At 34.8% G+C, this 27,909-nt stretch overlaps 1 protein-coding gene across 6 annotated transcripts in view; it reads right to left on the bottom strand.

Moving 5' to 3' along the window:
* The window catches only part of DIAPH2 (diaphanous related formin 2), a 933,611-nt gene that overhangs the window by 425,548 nt on the left and 480,154 nt on the right, over nucleotides 1-27,909 (bottom strand). For all 6 annotated transcript variants that reach the window (XM_078363563.1, XM_078363565.1, XM_078363567.1 and 3 more), the window contains one exon: nucleotides 27,105-27,234. In XM_078363563.1, coding sequence (XP_078219689.1) covers nucleotides 27,105-27,234 — 130 coding nt within the window. The remainder of the gene's footprint in view (nucleotides 1-27,104; nucleotides 27,235-27,909) is intronic.

Below are 27,909 nucleotides of genomic sequence, written 5' to 3'. Positions count from 1 at the left end.
GCAGTTAGCAGAGATCACCACTGCACTCTAGTCTGGGTGACAGAGCGAGACTCCATTTTTTTTTTTAAGGAAAAAAAAAAAAAAAAGAAAAGCCCACAAATATATCTGTAATGTATTTTTTGTTTAGAAAATGAATTTATAAAAATGCACAGGGGCCGGGCTTGGTGGCTTACACCTGTAATCCTAACACTTTGGGAGGCTGAGGTGGGCAGATTGCCTGAGCTCAGGAGTTCAAGAACAACCTGGGCAACATGGTGAAATCCCATCTCTAAAACAAACAAACAAACAAACAAATAAATAAAAATATTTTTTAAAATGCCCAGAAAAAAATAGACTCAAATGCTATAAACCAAAATATTAACAGTGGTTAAGTTTGGATCACATACAATATTTATTTTCTTAAGTTTTTCCTAAATTATCTAACATGAACACTATTGCCTTTGTAACTGGTAAAAAGCAATACATTGAAAGAACATGTTGAAAATTTAAGTGCTTTAGAAGAAAGTACTCCTGATTACCAATTTCTCCCTTTTCTCTTCAACCTCCACCAATCTTGTTCTTACCACTAACACTGTATCTAAACAGGACTTGTCAGGCTCATGTTGTCAGATTTCATGTTTAATTCTGTCTTCATTTCACTTGACCTCATTTCATTCAAAAAGTTTCATCACTCTCTTTACAAAAGACTTTTATCGGGTGGCTTCCAGGATATGACCTAAACACCATGTTATTTCCCTGGTCACTGCTTAGTCCCCTCTGTTGGTTCTTTTTCATCTTATAGATCTCTAAACACGATAGCATCTCATGGATCACATAACAAGCCCCTTCCCCTTTTCTATCTATAATCAATTCTTTGGTAATCTTATCCAGTCTAATGGCTTCAAAGACTATCTATGTGCACTGATGCCTCACAGATTTGTATGTCCAGGTTAGACTTCTCTCTGTAAGTCCAGACTCATATATTTAACTGCGAACATGGACATAAGAAAATTACCATGCTCAAAAATAACTTCTTACTCTTGTATCTAAACTTGCTCCATCTACAATCTTTCTCATCTCTCTAAAAGAGAACTTTGTCTTTCTAGTTACTCATGTCAAAAAATAACAAATGCAACAAAAAAGGAATTACTCATTTTTGACTCTGTTTTTCTCACAAACCATATTTAATCAAATTCACAAATCTTTGCTTGTTTGTTTTGGGTATTTTTTTATTTGTTTGAGACAGACTCTCCCTCTGTCACCCAGGCTGGGATGCAGTGGCACAATCATGGCTCATTGCTCCCTTGACCTCCCAGGTTCAAGTGATCCTCCCACCTCAGCCTCCCAAGTGGCTGGGACCACAGGCGTGTGCCACCACTCCCTGTTTGTTTCTTAAAAAACACTATTTGTAGAGATGAGGTCTCACCATGTTGCCCAGCCTAGTCTCAAACTCCTGAGCTCAAGCAATTCGCCTGTCTTGGCTCCCAAAGTGCTGGGATTACAGGCGTGAGCCACCCTTCCTGGCCAATTGCAAATAAAGCTTCAAATTATATCAAGAATTTGGTCATTTTTTCACTACTGCCACCACCTGATGCAAGCCACCATCATTTCTGCCTCAATTGCTGAAACAGTCTTCTACATGTTCCTCTAGTTTTGTCCCTTGCTTGCATATAGACTATCTCAAACCAGGAGACATAGTAATCTTTCAAAAACCTGTCATTTATTTTCTCAAAACTTTCCAATGTCTTACCATCTCAAAATAAAAGCTCAAGTCTTTAAAATGGCCTAGGAGGTCATAGGTGATCTGGGTTTCTGTCATCAACCAGACCTCATCTGCTAATACTCTTCCTCTTGCTCACCCCATTCTAGCTATCTGGTCCTTTTCCTCAAACTCTCCAGGTATATAACTGCCTTGGGAAGTTTGTGCTTTGCTATTCTGTCCTATAGAACCTCACCTCTGATCACTTGCACTCTCATTTACTTTATTATTCTACATAACATTTATCACTATCCTTCATACAAAATCATGCTGCTAGGGACTGAATGTCCTGCCAAAACTCCAATGTTGAAACCCTAGTCCCTAGTGCGATGGTATTGGGGGATAGGGCCTTTGGGAAATAATTAGGTCATAAGGGTGGATTCTAATCAATTAGCAAATTTTTAGCTTCACATTACATTAGGAATCAGGACATTTTTCATTATTGCCAACCACCTGATGCAAGCCTTTTATAAAGAGACACGAAAGCACTTGATTTCTGTTTGCTGTCTCTACCATGTAAAGACACGGCAAGCAGCAGCCGTCTACAAAACGGGAAGAGAGCCCTCTCCAAAACCATACCATACCAGCACCCTGATCGCCAACTTCCCAACTTTCAGATCTCTCAGAAACAAATTTCCGTTGTTCAAGCCACCCAGTCTACAGCATTCTGTAATAGTAGCCTGAAGAGAATAAGAGACACTTGCACATTTGTTTTATGTTTTCCTCCCCACTTCAAGAATGCAAACTCTAAGAGTCTAGGAATTTTTTTTATTGCTGTATCAGCACTATCTAGAACTGTGTCTAATGGTAGTACATAATCCAAAAGTGTTATTTTAATGAATAAAAGAAAATATAGAAAAGTATCTTAATGAACTCAAGGTAGAAAGGGTTACTTAAACAAAACACAAAAAGTCTAAATGGAAAAGGAAATGACTGATTAAAAATGACTACATAGGCTGAGCATGGTGGCTGATGCCTGTAATCCCAGCACTTTGGGAGGCCGAGAAGGGCAGATTGCCTGAGGTCAGTTCAAGACCAGCCTAACCAACATGGTGAAACCCTGTCTCTACTAAAAATACAAAAAAAAAAAAAAAAAATTAGCCGGGCATGGTGGCACCCACCTGTAATCCCAGCTACTGGGGGAGGCTGAGGTAGCAGAATCTCTTGAACCCAGGAGGCAGAGGTTGCACTGAGGTGGGATCGTGCCACTCCAGCCTAGGTGACAGAGCAGGCTCTGTCACAAAAAAAAAAAATAAAAAGACTATATAATTTTAAAATCTGTCAATTTGTTCATTGAAAGGCACATTTCTTATTTTTCTGAGACGAAAAATCGCTCTTGTCACCGAGGCTGGAGTGCAATAGCGTGATCTCGGCTCACTGCAACCTCCACCTCCTGGGTTCAGGCGATATTCCTGCCTCAGCTTCACGAGTAGTTGGGATTACAGGTGCCTGCCACCAAGCCCAGCTAATTTTTCTATTTTTAGTAGAGACAGGCTTTCACTATTATGGCCGTGCTGATCTCAAACTCTTGACCTCAGGCAATCCACCTGTCTTGGCCTCCAAAAGTGTTGGGATTACAGGTGTGAGCCATTGTGCCCAGCTGAAAGGCACATTTTTAAAAGTAATAATATTAGCTACAACTGTTTCTAGATATCTCCAGGACATACATGTAAGTGACAATGGGTTTGTATCTGCAATATTTCAATAACTAATTAACAGAATTTTCTTTAAAGAGAATAAATAACCCAAAAGAAAGATTAGAAAAAGACCTATCAGTCTTCGTGAATGGTCGATACAAATTTTGAGTCTCATTAGTGATCACAGAAATGTAACATGAAACCACAGTGAGACACCACCTTAAACCACTAGACTGGCAAAAATGGAAAAGTTCAACAGTACCAAATATTGGCTAGAACGCTGCCTTGGAAGCAATGCCACACATCTACAACCATCTGATATTTGATAAACCTGACAAAAACAAGCAATGGGGAAAGGATTCCCTGTTTAATAAATGGTGTTGTAAAAACTGGCAAGCCATATGCAGGAAGCTGAAACTGGACCCCTTCCTTACACCTTATACAAAACTGAACTCCAGATGGATTAAAGATTTAAACATAGGAACACCATAAAAACTCTAGAAGAAAACCTAGGCAAAACCATTCAGGACATAGGCACAGGCAAGGACTTCATGACTAAAACACCAAAAGAAATGGCAGCAAAAGCCAAAATAGACAAATGGGACCTAAGTAACCTTAAGAGCTTCTGTACAGCAAAAGAAACAATCATTAGAGTAAACCAACAACCAACACAATGGGAAAAAATTTTGCAATCTATCCATCTGACAAAGGGCTAATATCTAGAACCTACAAAGAACTAAAGCAGATTTAGAAGGAAAAAAAAGCCCATTCAAAAGTAGGCAAAGGATATGAACAGACACTTTTCAAAAGAAGACAAATATGAGGAAAACAAACATATGAAAAAATGCTCACCATCACTTGTCCTTAGAGAAATGCAAATCAAAACCACATTGAGATACCATCTCATGCCAGTTAGAATGGTGATCATTAAAAAATCTGGAGACAACAGATAGATGCTGGAGAGGATGTGGAGAAATAGGAACACTTTTACACTGTTGGTGGGAGTGTAAATTAGTTCATCCATTATGGAAGACAGTGTGGCGATTCCTCAAGGATCTAGAAATAGAAATTCCATTTGACCCACCAATCTCATTACTGGGTATATAACCAAAGTATTATAAATTGTTTATCATAAAGACACATGCACACGTATGTTCATTGCGGCACTGTTTACCATAGCAAGAACCTGGAAACAACCCAAATGCCCATCAGTGATAGACTGGACAAAAAAAATATACACCATGGAATATTATGCAGCCATAAAAAATGATGAGCTTGTGTCCTTTGTAGAAACATGGATGAACCTAGAAACCATCATTCTCAGCAAACTGACATAAGAACAGAAAACCAAACACTGCATGTTCTCACTCATAGGCAGTTGATGAACAATGAGAACACTTGGGCACAGGGAAGGAAACAACACTCACAGGGCTAGGTTGGGAGGGTGGAGGGGAGGGAGAGCGGGAGTGGGGCGGGGAGGGATAACACCGGGAGAAATGACTGACATAGGCAAAGCCCAGGCGATGGGGGTGCGGCGCAGGGGGATGGAGACAGCAAACCACCATGGCATGTATGTACCTATGTAACAATCCTGCAGAATGCAGGATGTGCACATGTACCCCAGAGCCCAAATACAATTTTAAAAAAAAGTATAATTCACAGGTTAAGATATAAAAGATCTCATTCTGGTAAGGCTTATTTTGAAACTATTTTATGTCTTCCAAGAAACTCTAAACCTGCCAACAGAAAATACTTCAACTTTTTTCTCAGCCTTTAGGTCCCCACCTAAATGGCTACTCTTCAAAGAAGCTATCTATCTCTAAACACATTCTCAAGACGGAGCCCTCTCCCTGCACCCACCATACAGTACTATTATCCATTATTGTACCTAGTCTGTTTCCTTCCTAGCATATTGACTATAGTTCCATAATTAATTGTCTGTCTCTCCTATGAGACTGTGGCAAGGGGTAGTGATCCCATCCAGTGTATGACAAGTGCCCAGTTTATAAAATACCTGGCACAAATTCAGCATTCAAGCCATAGTTGTTGAAAGAGTGACAATGCACGAAATGTGTCATCTCCCTGATTTACTATTTACCCTAAAATATTTATGTCTTGGTCCTCTGTTGCAGTTTTCCATTTTGTTTTTATGATGCCTTGGGGTATCTTGGGAACAAATATTTGACAGAGGACCATACGGCAAACCTTGTGGTATATATATTCAAGCCAACTTTCATATCCTTCACTGTATAAAATCCTAACCTGTTGTTTATGTATCCAATAATTGTAAAACACTACTAGGTAAAAGAACAAAGAAGTGAATTTTAATTTATTCCTAAACACCAAAAAAGTAACAATAAAGACTTCTAAGAATTAATGATCAATGATATAAACAATTTATTGAGAAAGTTGATGATAGGTATACATTATCTGAAAAGTTAAAATTCATCCATGTGAAAATAGTAAAGCCAATGTGTAAAAAGGCATATATTTCTAAATGTTTTTGTTGCTTTGGCTCAGAGTTGACAATTTCAGTTTACCTAAGGCAAGTTATGCTCTCTTTCTCTTTGCTTTTTTTCTTTTAAATAGTAGTGTTCAGTCAGAACCATAAGGGGAGAGGAGGAAAAGTATAGGTATAATAATAAAACATCAATAAAAACAGAAAAATTCAAAATTTACTATATGACAAGTACTATTCTAAGCTCATTCCATATATCACTCATTTAATACTAAAACCAACGAGGCAGATACTATTCTTATAATCTTTTTACCTATGAAGAAATTGTGGCACAGAGAGGTTAAGAAACTAGACCAGCATAACCCAGCTAGTAAGTGACAGAAAAATGACTTGAATCAGAAAGCCTGGCTTTGAAGTCTTTGCTTTTAACCACCACACTATACTGCTTCTTAACAGATAATTTGAAAAGATTTCTAGATACAGCTAAAGAGAGAATTAGTGGGGAGAAAAAAGAGAATCAGGACATTGGAAAATAATTCTAAAGACATTGATAATATTAAGGTAATATTAAGAGATATTAAGATGGCTGGGTGCTGTGGCTCAAACCTGTAATCCTAGCACTTTGGGAGGCCGAGGCGGATGAATCATGAGGTCAAGACGTCGAGACCATCCTGGCCAACATGGTGAAACCACATCTCTACTAAAAATACAAAAATTAGCTGATCGTGGTGGCACGTCCTGTCGTCCTAACTACTCAGGAGGCTGAGGCGGAAGAATCGCTTGAACATGGGAGGCAGAGGATGCAGTGAGCAGAGATCACATGACTGCACTCCAGCCTAGCAACAGCGTGAGACTCCGTCTCAAAAAACAAAAACAAAAGAGATATTAAGAAGAAATACTAAGAAGTGCTATTAAGAAGTGATATAAAAAGGAATAATAAAGAGATACTAAGAGATGGATACAAGAAGAAAAAGTTAAACTTGGGAGGACAAATATCTCTTTTTTTTTTTTTTTTTTTTTTTTGAGACAGAGTCTTGCTCTGTCGCCAGGTGCCAGGCTGGAGTGCAGTGGTATGATCTCGGCTCACTGCAACCTCCACTTCCTGGGTTCAAGCAATTCTCCTGTCTCAGCCTCCCGGGTAGCTGGGACTACAGGCACACGCCACCACACCCAGCTAATTTTTTTGTATTTTTAATAGAGATGGAGCTTCACCATGTTGGCCATGATGGTCTCAATCTCTTGACCTCGTGATCCACCCGCCTCAGCCTCCCAAAGTTCTGGGATTACAGGGACAAATATCTCTTATAAAAATTACAGATGAAGAGACTATGTTACAGAAATTAAGAATAACATGAGTCCTGAAGATTAAAAACTGCAACATAATGCTAAAACCCTGGCACCTTCTTAACTAAAACAGAGGTAATGAGACAGTCTTCTTTTATTGATAATAATAAATTTTAGAGAAAGACAAAAGCAATATACCCCCATCTACTGCTCGTCTTTTAAAGATATTTTGATACCAGTGCTGGAATAGTTTTCCTAAAATAGCACTTTCATTAAATCACTCTCCTGCTCTGGGGTAGGCAGTGGCTACCTAGCCTTAATGCATGAATCTAAACTCAATTTAACTCTTCCCAGCCTGGGTGGCAAAACCCCCTTCTCCACCAAAAATACAAAAATATCAGCCAGGCGTGGTGTCACGCAGCTGTGGTCCCAGCTATTTGGGAAGTTGTGGTGGGAGTATTGCTTGAGCCCAGGAGGTGGAGGTTGCAGTGAGCTGATATCGTGCCATTGTACTCCAGTCTGGGTGACAGAATGGGACTTCTCAAGAAAAAAACAAAAAACCCACAAAAAACTTTTCAAGTCCAGTATAACATAATTCCATTGTTTTTACCTAACAGGAACCAGCTATATACCAATCTACAAGTAAGTCAATCCTTATATAATAATCCATCTAATATTTATAACACCATTGACCCAAGTATTATCTACATCATAAAGAAGAGAAAAGTAAGGCTCACACGTACATTCCCTAAAGTCACATACACAGCTAGAAAGCAGAGTTGAGATTAAAATCCAGGTCTTTCTGATCATGGAACTCTATATTAAATAATATTCCATTCCTACAGAGGATCCCTTCCACCCCCGTATCCCACCACTATATCCTCTCTAGGGAGAAAAAAAAAAGTTAAAGGAAAAAATGTTATTTGCAGGAAAGTTTTTCCCTTGCCCACTCTTCAAGTTAAAACAATAGGAATTCAAAGGAAATGATCATTCCATGTATTCCAAATTTATTGATTTTTAAATTTTTTAAATTCTGCTCTATTTACACTAAAAGCATCAATATTTAACTATACCAATAGAATTTAAGTATTTGGTATATGGTTTCTCTCTGTGATCAATATATAATAAATTCTGTTTTTAATCATTTTTTGGAATCAAATTTATACATTATTAACATTTGGAGGATACAGTAAGTAGCATACCTAAAAGTGGCTGAAACCAGACATAAGACCAAGATCCTGAGCAAACTCTAGCTGCTGAAAGATTTCATCAGATTTTTATTCCAAAGCAATTAAGGTTAAATCATTAAACAGATTTCAAAATCCAGGACAGTAGGTGACAAGTTAAACATTCCATACAGTGGAATACTGGGCAACCAGGGAAAGTATGTCTTTGCCATATATGTGTCTGACACTGTCCCCAAGAATAATTTTATGAAATTGTTCAAGAGAATAAAATAAAATAATAAGATAAAATAAAAAATTCCAACTAGGCTTGCAGCAGCAATCATTAAGCCAGCTTGCCCTTTGGCCCACTTCCTTGTAACTGGTTTCTACTTACCTCCCCAGGATAACATAGCCTTTGTCGCAAGATTCTTTGTTCTTTTCCTGTTATAGAGATAAAATCTCAGACATTGTGAGAAGATAAGCTTTCTGTCTGAGATGCTTCTTTAGGAGGTTCATGTATATCAACAAAACTAGGGAATCGAGCTGGTCTGGTGGGCCCAATAAGAAGCTGCATCTTAGAGAAAAGCAGTTACCACATTCTTATGTTTTCATCCCCCCATCCCCACTGATCACAACACCAAATTTTCCAGCACCTCATTCTTTACAAATCCCCTTAAACACCCCTGCCCAGAACCCCTCAAGGAAACAAATTCAAGGCTTGAGAATTCCTCTCATTTCCTTGCTTGGCGCCTTGTGATTAAACTACTCTGCTGCAACCCTGCTGTCAGTGTATTCTGTTGCTGCACAGCGGGCAGATGAAGCTGGCAGTCCTGTAGCATATCTGTGTATCTGTGTAATATAAAGATCAGAAGGATATTCATCAACATGTCACCAGCTGTTATTACTGGCTTGAGAAATTATAGGTAACTTATTTTATTCTTTACTCTTATGTTTTCTTTAATTCTTCTATATTTACTAAGCAAATTAATTTTATAACCAGAAAAGTCAGATTAATTCAAAAGAAACAGATTTTCATTTAAAAAAATCTGTTAGCTACCTGAGTATGTGGCTATGGTTGTATACAGAATCTCAAACTTGTCAGTTTAACCTTTCAATCCTCATAGCACACACTAATCTTTGGACAGGATTAACCAGTTGTTTGGTTGTAACGTTAGTTTATTACTGAGTGCCCTTTACAAGCCATTGCTCAATCGGTAGCAGGAAGTATTTGGCTCATGGCTCCAAGGTATGTTCAGAGTTTCTTGGCTACAAGAACTAATTAGATTGAAAAAAAGTTTTCTTTAATTCTGAATCCATTACACTGACAAAGCTAACATTCCTCAGACAGTTTCTATTATCAGGGTACTACAATATATTATTCAATTAAAATAATTCATAACATAAGAAGTAACATATGTTAATTTAAATGTTTACTACATATTTAATCACACTCATACCCATCATTACTACCACAGGTTGAAAAGGCATTTGCCAACTTTTAGCCCAGGGTGACTTCTATAGCTGAGTTATGAACCGCAACTGAAATAGTGGGTTTGTAATGGAAATGCTGACAACCTTAAGTATAGCAGCATGAACAACACTGACCATAATAAAATTTTTGTTCAGATATAACTCACACAGAAAGTAAAAGCCAAGGGCTGCGAATAGCTCAGTACATTTAAGCCATTTTTCAACACGTTCAAAATACATATAATTCTATATTCCTTTCAAAGAAATACCTGATGGTTTTTCGAACTTCTGTGTTTTGTTTTTAAAAATCTGTATATAGTAGTATCTCATCACTCCCTGTGAAACATTTTTTTCCCTTTATCTTCAGCTACTGAAAGTGCTAATGAATGTTTCATGAAATAAATGATATTTCAGTCTGGACTTACTTTGCATTTTCAGTATCTCTGGGAATGGACTTGTTCAGTGAATTTAAAGAAATAATGAAGGGCCCAGCAAATTCTGATTTGCAAAGCTGGTTAAAGTGCCTCTGCATTAGAATTGTCAGTGTAAAACTAAAGAGGATAATAGCTCTTCCTTTTCCCCCACCGAATGTCAAAGGAGTGATTTCTTTTTTCTTTCATGCAAATAATGAAAAAATCAGAGGAAACCAAGCATTTGAGTCAGAAAGCTCTACAAAAAGCAAAAGTGACAGTCACTATTTATTTTGTAATTAAGGTGTTACAGTACTCATCCACTCTTGGTCACATACACACTGCACATTTCGATAGCTGGCAATCAGCACTGCTGAAGAGAACACTGCCGAGGAGTGATAGAAATGCTGTTCTTGTCTGTAGATACTCCCCCTCAAGTCCAGTTTGCACAAACAGAAAAGAATCTGGACAAGAAAATAGAACTGATCAAATGTATTCACCGTTTCTAGCAGAATTTGGAAATTACTTATGGGACAATAGGGCTCTTTATATTTCCTTTGATCTCAGATATTTGCGTATAATTTAAGCAATATAACATTTAAATGCAAATATGGTCTTAAATTTCATTGTCCAAATAGCTTCATTAATCACAATCATTTCTCATTTCCCATTTTTTAAGATCATGGAAGACCAGACTAAGGCAATAGAATGAAGATGATTAACTGATTATGGTTCTTCGAGAATCAAGCAAAAAGCTGTTTACTTCTTTTCATATGTAATAAACTGTGACTGGGATTTTACTTTAGACAAGATTGTATTTAGAGAGAGGTAATTCTACCTTGATTAATATCTGTAGAAAAGTAAATTATATTTTACAAAATATTTGAATGCCACAAGCATTTAACATCATAGTGAGATTCAGCATATACTTTTCTGTGCTAACTATATCAAATGACATAATTAGTTTTGAGAACAGAAATATAGACAGAACACAAAATACAAATATGATGATGGTTTGATTCTGCTACACACTTTGTTTTGAAATCTGGACTGGCAGAATAAACACTTCTTTTCTATACAATTCTGTTATAGGAAAGGGGTCCTGATGTAGACCCCAAGAGAGGGTCCTTGGATCTCATGCAAGAAAGAATTCAGGGTGAGTCCACAGTGCAAAGTAAAAGCAAGCTTATCAAGAAAGTAAAGTTAAAGAACAGCTACTCCATAGTCAGAGTAGGGCATTCTTGAAAGTAAGATGATGAACGCATCTATCCTAGGTACAACACTTATATAGACAGGGAGATGTGCTTTGCTACAAGGGCTTGTGATAAAGGATTAATTTTCTTAATTAGTATATGTTGCAAGAATTGATATTATCTTAAAGGAAAATTAGGAATGCCTTTGTTTTCCAGATATCAGGATATCTGGACACTACCAATTCTGGGTCTGCCTAGTAAACATTATTCATTTGTTCCCTTAATCCTAAATGTCTAGAGGCTAGGAATACCTTTCTTTCTGGGAATGCAGCCCAGAAAATTTCAGCCTCATTTTTCTAGCCCTCATTCAAAAGGGAGTCCCTCTGGTTGGACCATCTCTGACACTTCCTTCCAAATTTAATTGAGATTATTGGGTCTGAAATTACAGTTTATTCTAAAACTTCTACTTTTGAGTGTTTGTTGTATGACACTGCTATTACTAGAAATGAAATCTACTCAGGGAATCATGTATGGTTAGAAAAACAGATACAGGTTATTTCAAATTATTACATATATTGTATAGGTGGGATATTTACATACAAATATTACTCTTGTTTTTACAATTTTTATCCCCATTGGTGGTTCCCTCATCTACCACTCATGTCACCATGCAATATATATTTAAGTTCACATTTTCTAGAATCTTTTCTCTCCTTTCTAATCTCACTGCTATGGCTCCTTAGCTACTGTTGTTAATAAAAGGAAGACTCCAGATCATGGAGGATTTTGATTATAAAATAAGGTTTGACAGCATGAGTTAAAACTGTGTCTATAAATCATTTTTTTAAAAAATGTCTTTTAAGGCTAAGCAATATGTTTCCTTCTGGAGGTTAATTCTATGCCTATTACTGATTCATTTATTAAAATTTATTTATTAACGATCTGTCAATACGGAGAATTCTGTAACCTACCTTGCTGCTTTTATAAAACAATGATAAAGAAAAAAATTTAAATATCAGTAATGAAGTCTATATAGTCCTTTCATATAAACCATACAATACTTCTGGTACTGGACCAACTGTAACTCAAGATTAGTTGATTATCTACATGCAGATGGAGTTGATAATGTGCATACTGAAATTTCACTTTTCTAGGCTTTACATTGGTAAATAGCATTTCCCAAGTAAAGCAATTACCTAGACTGGCATTTGGCTCACTTATTTCAGGAAAAACTGCTGTCTAACATGATTGCTAACCATGCAAAAGTGTCAGAGATGTGCTGATCACTACCGCGTGTCAACAGTGTCAGGCCATGAAAGATGTTAGTTACACCAATCATTACCACAAACCCCTTGTTTCCTATCCACTTAATCCATCCCATGTTTAAACTCTATCCACTTCCTGAAATCACCTGCCTGTTTTAATTCCCTTCAGAATAATTATATCTCAGTGCATGCAAATATAATCAAAATGCAGCCATAAACATCAGTCTTCCTTCTTTAAAAAAAAAGCTGCTAGTTACAAGTAGGTATTTTGAGTGTGTTTTGAAGAGACCTTTGTTACTAAAAAGTGTGGTGAGGGGCACATCGTAGAGTCTCAAAGCTGCAAAAATGGTAGATTTTCCTCAACGCATTTTTCATAAGGAGGCCCACATTCTCAGACTTCTGACTAGAAGTTATTGTAGCAAAGTTTCACTAGGTAAATAATAAAAATAATAATATACAATTCAAAACCATACAGATTTCGAGGTGATAAATATTTGCATACTTTCAGGTCCTCTAAATCCCAGAACACTATATAATATTTCACACATTAATCTCCAAATAGCTATGTATGGAATTTTGTGATGACAAAGAATTTACAGAGAGAAGCAAGTAATTAATACATAAGTATCTCACCTATACCATCTGTCTTCGTGCTGAGGATACAATATAGTTTGATTTTTTTTAACCTTTACCAATTTGATAGCTGAAACTTATATTTTATTGTTTTATGTGCCCTTCTTCCTTTATTGGTGAGGCTAAATACCGTTGAAATGTTTTTCCTATGAAAATGTTCTGTCTATGTGCCATTTGCTCATTTAAGAGTTAAGAATCATTTCTACTAAATTTCTGAGTAAGCTGAGATATCAACAACTCATTTTCCTCTGAAGAACATCTATTCAGTGTGGTTTCTAACAGTAAAAGATACACGAATAAGTGCACAGATTAATTTAAAGCATACACTTACTTCCAGAGAATAGATAACTGAAGAAAACTGACACATGCAAACCAAGGGATACAAATGAACGACTTAGTGGCTGCAGTTCCTTATACGAATAGAGTTAAATAAAGATGTGGTTAGTTGATGACCACACCCCTCAAAAAGGTCTGCAACTGAGATGATTATTCTTTCTCCTCATCATAGTGTATGTTACTATTCTCTGTGGACATGTAGAAAGAAAAACCAATTGAGTAAAACCCTAAATTCTAAAGATACCACTTTTATATATTTAAGAGTGCACTGCAGTTTTAAACAAAGCTGTGTTGGTATGATGCGATTAGATATTTCTAATTATAATAATTAATATTCCCATTAAAATATGTACCTTACTAAGGCTTATATGGCTTTATCAGTTTATATTAAATTTATAACTAAAATTTTCCCATTTTATATCCTTTTGAATTATGTTTGTGATATTGTCCATGTTATAGTGGAAAGAACAAGAGATATGCAGTAGAAAAAATACTTAATTGTGTGGTCTTGAGCACTTTACTTCGCTTTTCTTGGTCTCAGTTTCCTTTTCTCTAAAACTATGCTTAACACAGTGCCTGGCACTTAGCCCTTTATAAACGGTAGTGGTTACTATTCTCACTATTAGGTATCAGCAAATGCATAATTAAGAAACCACAGCTAGCCTAAACATTAGCTTTGGGTTTTCTGCTACAAATGCAAGCAGAATCTACTTCTTTAAAATGCACATAAAAGAAAATATTTTTGAAGACCTGGATTTCTTTATTATCATTTTTATTAGTTATAATAATCTTTTATATTTATACCTTTATTTTCCCCTAAACTTTTACTATCAATTACTTAGACTATTCAATTAAACACTATATGCTTTATCTTTCTTTCCATGTTTATACATGCTAAAGAAAAAGATATCCTAACAAATAGGATATTGGAAATCATATGATCAACCCTTAAATGGGGGACAATGATTCTTCCATCAAAGCTTAGAGATGTCATTCATAACATGAACCTTTGTGATATTTCTAGAGTCTTATTTTTAAAAGTGTCCAAAATGGAAAACAGTAAGAGTATGTAGAGAATCTAAAATTAGTAAAATTATACATTATTTCAGAAAACTTTATATTTTAACTTGTGAATTCTGAGGTTCATTTTTTAAACTGAACTAATAAAATTTAATCAAAATCAACTGGAATTAATATCCCCATACTAGCTTGAATAATTATTTAGATGTAACACCTTTTTCATAAAGCATTTTCACATTGAACATCTAATTTTACTTGCATAACTACCTTGAGTGATAAGTAGCCTAGATATTACCATTGCTATTTTTCAAATTAAGAACATTTGTTGTACAAATAGGCACTGAGAGGTTATATGGCCAAACTATGTCCAAACCAGTAGCTGGTGACAAAGTTGGAATTCAAATATGTATGTCCTGATCCTCATCCCTGGACATATTATTTCTAGTAAATATGTCTTTCAGTTTTGACTATACCAGAATCCTTTGCCACAGAGCTACTAGTTTCCAATAAAAGTCAGGGTCTTCACTACCTCAATGAATCTTAAAATTAAAATATCAGTGCTGTTCTTTGAAGGTGTCCCCCAAAGTTCATGTGTTGGAAAATTAATCCCTAGTGTGGAGATGTTGAGAAATAGGGTCTTAAAGAGGTAATAATGTCATGAGGGCTCTGCCCTCATAAATGGATTAATATGGTTATCACAGGAGTGGGTTTGTTATCACAGAGCAGATTTGCTATAAAAGCGAGTTGTACTCTCTCTTGCTTCTCTCTCATATACATACCATCATTGACTCTTCCACCCCTCTACCCTTCCGCCATGGGATGACAGAGCAAGAAAGCCCTCGCCTGGTACTAGCACCTTGATATTGGACTTCCCAGCCTCCAGAACTGTAAGAAATAAATTTCTTTTCTTTAAAAATTACTTAATCTAAAAAAAAAAGAAAAGAAATAAATTACCTAATCTGTGGTATTTTATTATGGCAATGCAAAACTGGCTAAGACTTCTGACTGTTTTACATGAAAATACTGTTAAAGAGTTTGAGTCATATAAATTTGGCACGAGGAAATGTTATATTTGCTAAATTTGTGTCATCAACCTATAGAATCCATACTCCAGCAAAAGATGCCAGTTAATTTCAAGAAATCACAACAGCAATGGTACTGCCCATGACTTGGTCCTTGTGTTCAAATCACACTCAAAATGTGTAAAACATGGAAAATGGAGGGTGTTGCTCAGGTAACTCTGATACTGTTTGGCATCCTCCCCAATCCCTAATCCCTACATCTCTTAAGCAGGCTCATCCTTATTGATGAACACATCAGAGGGATTGGTGGTGATGAAAACTACAATAATGGTAACCAAGTTGATTCCTGGATTCCACCTATTTCCATAGTGATACAAGGGAGTCTCCACTCAGGGTATGATCCAGCTTTTCTTATGATTCTGCTGTGGCAGCAGAAAGCTAGTTCTTCATTTCCTGCTTCCCCTACTCTCACATCTGCCCCTTGACGATGCCACTCAACAACAGTACTTAAACCTCTTGTATCAAGTATGTCCCTGTGTTTTACTTCAGAAGTTAAAGTACAACATTTGATATATGAATATTTACTTTTTAACTAACAAGCTTGGATCCACAATGAGCTAAAGCTGACTAATATTCCCATATATTCTATTTACTGACATTGAAGCAAAGATCAAATAATAAAAATGACAGCAGTGACAGGTTATTGCTGAATATTTTAGCTCTGTATGTGCCAAAGATTCAATGACATATAAAACAGCATAATATTGACAAGTATAATACAGATTACCATGATCTTCACGTGGTACATAATGTGGTTGGTGCGTCTTTTTCTTTCTTCTTTTTTAAAATAAAGTGCACCCATCCACTCTTAGGCTAAAAAAAGGTGTTTGGATAAAATCTTCAGGAGACATACAACTTGTTAACAATAATTATTTAGGATAACACCAGAACAACTCTGATAGCAGCTGCCTGTTTACACTTATACAACGCATGTGATCACTGTAACTAAGCATGGGTAAAAGCAAGAGGACTTTGTGAAGTAAAATGTAGTACCATCCTCACTTTTCATATTGCACATATTAAAAATGGGAATGCCTGGCTTTTAAAACTGCTTTGGTGAAGTAAAACATATATTAAGAAAAGTGCATATAAGTGACCAGCTGAATAAATCTGCAGAAACCAAACACACCCATGTAACTAGGATCCAGATTAAGAAACAGAACATGACCAGTACTCCAGAAGCCCCTGCATATTCCATTCGAATCATGAACCTACCCTAAGAGTAACTATTATAATGATATTATAATGATTTCTAACATCATAGATTCTTTGGCTCTAAACAATCACTTTAAAAGAATATGTTTTGAAGACCTAGTTTTCTACTTGTTTAATGGGTAAGAAGTTGAAATTAAATATCTGCAAATATATTTTAGTTACTCCAAACACTCAGAAAATCTCACTGAAGGGTTGAATAAGGAAAGCAACAAGGATCAGGATGATGTTTAATAAGCACTCACTGAGCTGAATTTACTATGTCGACACTGTGTCACAGATTTTGTCTATAACACTGTGACACAGATTTTGTCCTGAAAAAGCAGACTAATGATATCATACATAATTGAGAAAGCATCATGCCACTATGCAGCCATAAATACAGAAACCTTTATACTGTAGTGCAAGAGAGTACAGGATCAGCTAAAAGGTTCAAAGTATTATGGAGGAAACTGAGAAGCCACTGAAAGGTAGAATAGTTGGGGAAGCTTTTTACAGAGTGGTGGAATTTAAAGTGGGCCTTTAACAAGATACATGAGGCTCAGAAGGACAGAGACAAGGAGGAGGCTTTTCAGATTGGAAAAGGGGCAGAAGCCTTGGCTCTGAGACAAAGAGGGTAAGACAGATGAGCTATGTATACAGTTCCCTAGCAAAAGTAGATTCTGAGATGCAAAAGCTAAGGAACCCTGACAAATACCTATAGAAGTCTATCAAATCATTGATTTGTGTTGAAAGACTTCACTCAAATCCAAATGGCCATGATCTTTGCTTCCTTTCATTGCTACATGAAGATACTGTTTTCACCCAATAGATTCCTCTAGAAATGAAAATGAATCATGAAATGTTTATATGTTATGCATTGAAAACATTGTTTGGTAATGACTAGATTACTGAGCAGCAAAAAGGAAACATGACTTTCTTTCCTAAGTCCTTCTGACATTTCACATTAAAAATACATTTTCCCGAGCTTATTCACCTTCCTTAAATGACAAGTAAGCTCTAGAGATCTGCTGTACAACGTTATAACTATAGTCAATAATAATGTATTATACACTTAAAAATTTAAGAGGCTAGATTTCATGTTAAGTGTTCTTACCAAAAATAAAAATAAACTAAAAATTCTGTGAATGTTTTGGAACTCTCATTTTGTTTAAAAAAATTAGGAGTGACATGGTGATGGTTAAGAAGAAAAGTCTTAAAAACTGGAAAATTTATGTAGATAAATATGTATTTGATTCCCTATAATCTAACAATATTCCCCTAAATACAATGAATTCAGCAAAAATTGTTTAAGCTACTTGAAATTCTATATATGAAAAAAAAATCCAAAGAAACTTGAACAAATAACTTTTTACTTTTTTTGAGAAGGAGTCTTGCACCATCATCCAGGCTGTAGTGAGGTGGCGCCATCTTGGCTCACTGCAATCTCCGCCTCCTGGGTTCAAGCAATTCTCCTGCCTCAGCCTCCCAAGTAGCTGGGATTACAAGTGTGAGCCACCATGTCCGGCCCAACATTTTTATTAAAATAATGTAGTAAGGCTGGGTGCGGTGGCTCACTTTGGGAGGCTGAGGTGGGCAGATCACCTGAGGTCATGAGTTCAAGACCAGCCTGGCCAATATGGTGAAACCCTGTCTCTGGTAAAAATACAAAAATCAGCCGGTTGTGGTGGCAAGCACCTGCAGCCCCAGCTACCTGGGAGGCTGAGAGAGGGGAATTGCTTGAACCCAGGAGGTGGAGGTTGCAGTGAGCCAAGATCATGCCACTGCACTTCAGCCTGGGAGACAGAGCAAGACTCTATCTCAAAAAAATATATAGTAATATGTATATTTAATTTTACTCAGACTGCTGATTTAAGGAAGGACAATTCTACTGACATTTTGTCATATTGGTATATCATTCCGTGCTTCTAAAGAGTTAGATTATAACTCAAAGTTTAAATCTGTTAGGAAACCTTAGTTTATCACTTTCTTGTATCTTAGGTCCTGTAAGTCACTATAAGTAAAAGTTAAATGCTCTAAAAACAGTAGGATTTTGCACCATGTATTTTTATTTAATAGATTATTTAAAAACTCAAAGATTTTTTATTGAAACTAATAGTAGACAATATGAAAATATTTTTTTTCAGCTATTAGTATAAAGTGTAGATGTTTCAGCGGTTAGTTACATTTTACATTGAGACGGTCACTCTGCTTGGCCCTGTGACTTGGTCCTTACCGTTCAACATAAACCTTTGTGATTTAGTGGCATCTATAAGTTTAGGTCTTTTCCATTATTATCTCAATTGTTTCCAATTTTAACTATTTCCCTTGAAGAAGCAAAGTATGGACTAGGAAATATTGTTGAATACCAGTGTCCTCCTTATTCTAATTTACCTTGCTATTCCTCTCAAATTTATGGTAAACAGTAATTTTCAGACTGTTACTCTCTATTTGTCAACCTCCCACAGTGTCTTATTTTGAAATATGCCTGCCATACAAAAATGATATGTGATGAACTCAATTTAATAAGCATTTACTGAGCACTTCTATGTCCCTTCCAAGAACTGTCCAGGCAGGACCCTGTTGAGCTTCCAATATCAGGTGCATTTAGGGTGGTATGGACATAGATTGAGACCCTCCGACTGAGGTTCTGTGATAGAATTGAGATTGTAAGGACAAGTGGAATACAGTCCCTATCACTAAGAAACTCAACAGGAGGTACAGATAGAAGCAAATAATTAAAAACAAAGTGCAAATATGGTATGTGCTCTATTACCAATAAGGCAAAAGGGCTGCTGTGACACAGAGGAAGGAATGGCTAATTCTGTTAAAATGGAGCCAGAGAGAGATTATGGACAACTACAGAGAAAGTAGCATTTACACTTGCAGGAAGTTTTTTATTTGGTCAGCATCTACTTTCTATATGTTTTCCAATATGTGAGCGTGAGTCTTTGTTGTATATTTTCGACCACAATGAAAGTAAAAATGTGGATGAAATATATGTAATAACTTTAGACAAGGTCTCCAAATGTACATGGACTCTACCACCCAGCTGTGTGATCACGGGCAAGTCCTTCATCATTCTGCATCTCAGTTTCTTCAGCTGTAAAATAACTTTGGATAAAATGTCTCCTTGGGTCCTTTTAGCAGGGACTAGATAATCTCTAAAGCTTCAAGCAGCTGTGGAGTTTCTGAAACTGTTTTGTCTTTTTTTGTTTCTTCCCCCCAAACATTTTTACTTTGCTATTATTTTACTTTGTTTGTTTAGATAAAAAAGAAATACTACTATGTAATAAAGCCATAGATTTTCACCTATAACACTGCCTTGTTAATCCTGTGAAGAGGTCAGAGTGGATAAACAGCTAATCAGTAATTAATGCAGATATCAAAACATGGCAGATATCAAAAGGTATAGTTGATTGTTAAAATTAGAATAATTTATTGAATTCATTAAAAAAGTTAACACTGTTCAGAGCAAACTTAACTAGCTTTTATCTTGTAGGATGGCACCAATTTAACGAAGTGAAACCCATTTTAGATGTATGTAAACCTTAGGAAAACTAGTACCTTCAAATACATTAATATAATTTCCCCCTTTTAATAGAATAATTTTAATTAAACTTTACTAACCCTTTGGTTTAATACCTGGAGTTGACCTATAAAACTGGAGTGGTTTTTAAATCAAACAGTAAAAAAATCCTCAAAGCTGAAAATTAAAGTTATAGCCACAGGGGGAATAAAGGCTTATCAAATATGTCTAATAAACCAGCAATATTTTAAACTATATCTATTAGATGTAAGTTTATATATATGTACATATACACACATATATGATGTTTAAAATTAATCATTTGGGAAAAAATAATTGTGGTTCACAAAAAAAATTCAATGTTTTAAAGACATCAGAGTCTCTATAACAACCATTTTCTTTCTCTAAAGACTAATTGGTATGCCAATCTTGAATGAAATGACCTGGAGATTTAGAATTTAACCAAGAATAAAATGACCAGAGCAATGTTATTTTATTAACTTTATTGGTAATAAAGTCACATTTATTACTACTGAATAAATGAACTTCGTAAGGCCTATGAGAATGTTTAGAAAGAAGTGATGCACTCTCTTCCCTCGCCTTGCCTACTTTCCTCCCTTTTTCCTGCAATAGACACTAACTAACTGAATAACAAGCTAAATAAATAAGTAAACCTAACCCAAAACAAAACTGCTCTCTAATTCTTCAGGCAATACTTCATAAACTTTTGCCACCAAAGTACCCCTAATGGAAGAGAAGACTGAAAATATTCCCTTAGGTATCTGCTCACAAGTGGGAAATTTCTTTGAAGTCATCTGTTTTATTTTAAAAATTTATGTGGATTTTGAATTTTACTCCATACTATATATCCATTTTAATGTAAAAATGATGTGGTTTTCCCCAATATCTTTGAGTTACAGAGACATAGAAAAATATGCCAAGTTTATACCATAGTTTTGTATCTCCCAAGAAGCACACAATTTTAGCAGCTTAGCTTTACAAGGAATAAATGTAATTATAATTTTTCCATGGAACCCACATACTTCTTTCTTTTTGCTTGCCTTTCACATCAAGGTGATTTTTTTTCCCCTTTGCCAGTAACGTTGATGCCTGTAATTTCAGTACTAAACTAAAATAAATTTGGTATTTGCTATACCACACAGAAAAGATCTTACTCTACCAAAGTAGGTACATGGGTTCTAATAACACAAAAGTATGAAAATAGATATTGGTAGTTATTCTTTCAATATGGACAATATAATTCATTCATTAACTGAATTAGTTTTGTCTTATCTGTATCACTCCAGTTTTAAAAAAAAGTACTCGTTTTGTTTTTGAAAAGAAGGGGGATCATTTTACAAGGAGATAGTCCATCATCAAAGCAAATGAATTATACAGTGTTGACCTATTTTTTGCTTTTTGCTATGTTATACACAGTCCTGAATGTGATGGAATGTGATTCAATCAGGGCTGGAATGTATATTAAGTAAACAAGACAAGTTAGACTCAAATACCAAGGAAAAGTGTTTAAATATAAATAAGAGGTAATTGGCTTGACCTTTTACAATGCTTTGTTTCTTCCTGCAGACTAAATACAAAAAAGTATTTTCTCCTAAGGCCTTAGTAAAAAAAATAAAAAATAAATAAATAAAAAGAAGAAGAAAAAGGAAATAGATTCCGAACAGTGATTTGACAAATGATAGTCAGTTGTCTTAGAGTACAGGGCAGGTGAAATTTCCAGGCAGAGGATGCAGCATGAAATCGTACACAGAGACAGGATTATTATAAAGGAATAAAAATGGCTCAAGAGACTGTATGTCTGGGTATACTGAAATGAGAACTAGGAGGAAATGAAAGAGGGATGCAAGCAGGCAGAATGTGCTTAAGAAGTTTTTGAGTTGAGAATTCTCAGTCTGAATTTTACAGGGAAAGAAAAATAACTAGTCAAAATAATTTGAGAATAGGGATTGCTATGGCCCAAACAGTGAGATAGGAAGAGGGTTTTTGACAACAGTCTTTTGAATACACTGGCAGGAAGAATGCACAAAATCAGGAATAATCAAAATAGAGCAGAGAGATTTTGCTCTGGAAATGGATTAGAAAAAAGAAGTTGATGATATTACAAAAAATAAAGATAAAAAATAAAATAAAGAAAAATATATATGAAAGGATTTACCAAAAGCCCAGGAATAGGAAACAAACAAATAGAATTGAATATAATACATACTTACTAAGACTAGAGGAACTGTAAGATATCTTTATGATTGTTCCCTTCTAATAAGACAAAAGAAACAACTATAATATTCTTAGTAGTGTATCAATACTACTACTACTACTACTGTAATGGTCCAGCAACAGCTGCATACTTACTATGTGTCAAACATTTTACTGGATGCTTTGCCTACGTTAACTGATTTAATCTTATTGTTATTATCATTCTCATTTTACAGAAATTCTCATTTGAGAAAACAAAATCTTGGAAGTTAAATTATTGGCTCAAATTATAAAACTAATAAGTAGCAGAGCAAGCTAGGATTAGAAAGTTATAGTGTCAGGCCAGGCGTGGTGGCTCACACCTGTAATCCCAGCGCTTTGGAAGGCCAAGGTGGGCAGATTACAAGGTCAGGAGTCCGAGATCAGCCTGGCTAACACAGTGAAATCCCGTCTCTACTAAAAAAATACAAAAATTAGCTGGGCATGGTGGTGTGCATCTGTAATCCCAGTTACTCAGGAGGCTGAGGCAGGAGAATTGCTTGAACCTGGGAGGTAAAGGTTGCAGGGAGCCGAGATTGCGCCACTGCACTCCAGACTGGGGAACAGGGCAAGACTCCATCTCAAAAAAAAGGGGGGGAAGAAAAGAAAACAAAGTTATAGTATCTAACTCAAAAGACTAAGTTCTACAATCTACTATCGTCAGTAGTGGTAGTGGCTAAAGTATACAATATTATTGAATATCTCTCTATATAACTATATAAAACATATATATATACATATATATGTATATACATACTCTATACAAATATATAGTTAAATATCCATAGTTATTTTTTAAAGTTGTTTGATACACGATATTTGTACACACTTATGGGGTACATGTGATATACTGCTATATGCATAGAATGTATAATGACTAAATTTGGGTGTTTAGGACATCCATCACCTTGAACATTTATCATTTCTTTATTTGGGAACATTTCAAATCTTCTCTTCCAGCTATTTTGAAATACACAATATATAATTCCTACCTACAGTCAATCTATTCTGCTATCAAACATTAGAACGTATTCTTTTTATGACAGGGTATTGCTCTGTCGCTCAGGCTAGAGTGCAGTGGTGTGATCATAACACACCATAGCCTCTTGGACTCAAGGGATGCTCTTGCCTCAGCCTCTGCAAGTAGCATGAAACTCCTGGCCTCAAGTGATCCACCCACCTCAGCCTCACAAGTAGCTGAAATTATAGGTGTGAGCCATTGCATCAGGCCAGAACTTATTCTTTCCACCTAACTGTATGTTCGTACACATTAACCAACCACTCTTCATCCCCCTACCGTTCACCTTTCCCAGCCTGTAGTAACTACCAATCTATTTTCTATCTTCATGAGATCAACCTTCTCAGCTCCTGCATATGAGTAAGAGCATGCGATATTTGTCTACCTGTGCCTGGCTCATTTCACTTAATTACCTCCAGTTCCATCCATGTTACTTCAAGGGACAGGATTTATCAGGGTTTATTTCTTTTTTATAGATAAATAGTATTCGATTGTGTCTATATACCACATTTTCTTTATTCATTAATCCATTGATAGACACCTAGGCTGATTTCATATCTTAGCTATTGCGAACAGTGTTACAATAAATATTGGGATACAGGTATCCCTTTGATATACTGATCTCCATTTCTTTGGATATATACCTAGTAGTGAAACTGCTAGATCACATGTAAACACCTATAGTTATATATAACATCTACATATAACTGTTGATTGAGGTACATATAAATACCTGTTGAGTGATATATGTGTGTGATATATATATCTAGTAAATAGATTACATATAAGTATATGTGCAATATATTACTATATAACCATGGTATATTACTATAGTAATGCTACTATATTGTAATATTACTATAGTAATATTATAGTAATATAATATAGCTATATAACTATAGTAACATTATAGTAATATTATAGTATATTACTATATTACTATAAGTATATATGTAATATATGTGTATATGCATGTGTAAGTATTATGTAATATAAGTATATATGTAATATATGTGTATATAAGTATATATTATGATAGTATATTACTATATATTACTATAATATATATTATAGTAATATTATAGACACTATATAGTATATATAGTAATATTACTATATAGTAATATTCTATATAGACACTATATAGAATATTACTATATAGCAATATTATATATAGATACTATATAGTATGTATAGTAATATTACTATATAGTAATATTACTATATTACTAGTAATATAGATACTACATAGACACTATAGTATTATTACTATAGTAGTAAGTAGTAAGATTACTATAGTAATATTGCTATATAGTAAGATTACTATACTATATAGCATCTATATAATATTACTATATAGTATAGTAATATCTATATAATATTACTACATTAGTAATGTAGTAATGTAGTAATATTACTATATAGTAATATTATATAGATATTATATAGTATAGTAATATAGTAACATATAGATACTATATATTATAGTAATCTTACTATATAGCAATATTACTATAGTAATATTACTATAATATATATTATAGTACACTATGTGTATTACACTTATATAGTAATATTACTGTAGTAATACTATAATATAGTGTAATACACATATAGGTATGCAATATATTACATATAAGTATATTCATGTAAACTATATATATTTATGTAAACTATCCCCAATATAAGAATTAAAAATTATGAATATAAAATTCACAGAACATTATGCTTGAATATATTATTGATATACTTCTTTCCAAAATGTCATAAAATTTGATTATACATATTGAACAAAGAAAATTTAGAAAAAAATTCTGGTAGGAGGCAATCAAAAAGTACTAACAGCAACAAAATGAGCTAATTTAAGGACTGGCCTTTTTTGTGCTATATATACATTTTCAAATTATAATACAAATGCTTAAAATGTTGTTATTACTCCACATTAGCTACATGTTAGTAAATATGCTTCTAGTCAGAAAGCTGTACTTTTAAATCAAAGAAGAAATTCTTTAGAAGAGCTATTACCAGAAAGTTGCCATTATAGTTATAATTTGTGTAATTTTCCACCGTATCATACCGTTTTTTGAAAATAGTAAAAAAAAAAAATAATACAATATAATCATAGTTTATCTTCTTGTGTAATTTCTTTCTTTGGACCACAAAATGATACAAACTTGATAAAATTAAAGAAATATGGTGAGGATTTGATTGACAATACCAGACCGGCTGAGACGACCACTGCACAGTGTTATTCAAAGAATATTTTGGGTTTTATAGACTCACTATTTTTAACTTAAAAGGAAAGTTAACAGGTTTATATGGTTCGTAATAAACTTGAGAAACATATACAAAGTCCTTACCAAAAGTCCTCAGAGTTACAGAATGAAATCACTTCACTGCAATTTCAAGTATAAGATTTATGGTGTACTTCTCTTATCTAAAAGGGAAAATGCACTTCTTCACACACATAATCTCATCTTCAGCAAATGTTTCTTTGATCTTCCTTTCTTTCACTTTTCAGCCTCTTGGAAATGTATGTAATACTTACTAACTGACAAAGCTAATTATCCTGAATTAAAATCTCAGAGACATTTTTGTTTCCCACATCCTGTTCATCACAGGAGCCACAGCGTGCCCATTTTATCCCTTCAATGATGCTGTACTGCTTACCACATCAAGACTAGACTCCTTAGCCTGACACCGAGTCTCAGAGACAAATGCCTTACTGCTTCAGCCTTACAGTCAACCATTCCCTTCACCTGCCCTAAAACATTCTACCGCTTTGCCTTGCTCATGTTATTTTCCCTCTGGAAACAACATATACAACATCTCTTCACGTATGTTTCTCAACCTCTTTTCCATGTTTGTAAAACCCTAACCTCCTATTTCACCTTTGATCTCTTCCATGAAGCCTTCTCTTATCTAACCATTCAAAAGTACTTTCCTCCTCACCTCAACCATAGGACATTATATTTTCCTGCATCATTTCTCACATGCATCCTTATTTTATAACACATTTGTGTGTATGTATATATACACAAATTTTTTCTCATCTACTATATTTTAACCACACTCAAGCAAAAGCTCTCACAATCACTGTCATATAACCAAGAGCCCTATATATGGTTCCTTTGCAAACAATATCCACTTAAATGTTTATCAGATAAAAGTACAAACATATTATCTAATCAGGGAAATGAAAGCTTTAATAATGTAACAGTGGTAAAAAAATGATGTAAGACAAAATAGGTTATTAAAATGTAGTATGCTATCAAATATAAGCTACTGGAAACTATTTTCCTGCTTTATATTAGTAAATAAACAAAAAGTACTTTCATGAATAATATTTACAGATCCTTTAATCTTTCCATTTAAACCACATAGGCAAGAAATAATCTCAAAGCAGTTATAAATCAATTACCTTTGCTTGCACTTTCTACATGTTCCAGTTCTTCAGGAAATTTTAGGATATCTCGATATTTTTCTTCACAAATGTCGGCAATAAAATGCAAAAGGGTTGTTTTCTGATCTGCTGATTTAGTATCTCTGATCTGGAAGAAAACAACAACACATTTTTTAGTAATTTCTTAGTAAATATATACTTTTTTTAAACAAGTGAAACGAATGAATTTATTATAACCCATTTAAAAGTTTTGAAAACTTTGGGGTAGGTTCTTAATGTGGTCTAGCAGCAGTGCTCTAGATTTTAAAATGAGCTCCATATTTTAAAAGCAAGTAGGATGACCAATAAAAGTGCCAAATTAAGCCTTAGTCTGTATTTTCAAAAATGTCTAAATGATTGCGGCAAAATGAACTGTTCTTTTCATGAGAGAAGAACATTCATTTAAGTATTGATAATTGCCCAAGTTACTGTGATTATTTTATCATCATTCTGTTCTTTGCTTTGTTACAAAAATATGTTCTTGAAAGATTCATTTGTGAGATTATATTTATTTCTAGGCATTGTTGATGTAAATTAATATAAAGGAGGAAGCACATTTTATCCTCCTTTACTTGCATGGACCATCAGAAAAGAATTCTCAAGGTTGTGCTTATCCTGAGTTATTAAAAAAAATCTGACCACATAATCCTAATATGAAAAATTTTATTTGCTTACATATTGCATTTCCTTTTCAGACACACAACAAAAGAGATACCACAGTTAGAATGGTAAAAATTTTTAAAGCATAGGACAAAAAAAAAAAACCCAGAGAATCTAGTGCTTT

This window comes from Callithrix jacchus, chromosome X (assembly GCF_049354715.1).
Source record: "Callithrix jacchus isolate 240 chromosome X, calJac240_pri, whole genome shotgun sequence".
Taxonomy (NCBI): Eukaryota; Metazoa; Chordata; class Mammalia; order Primates; family Cebidae; genus Callithrix; species Callithrix jacchus.
This window is presented reverse-complemented; position numbering and strand designations above follow the sequence as displayed.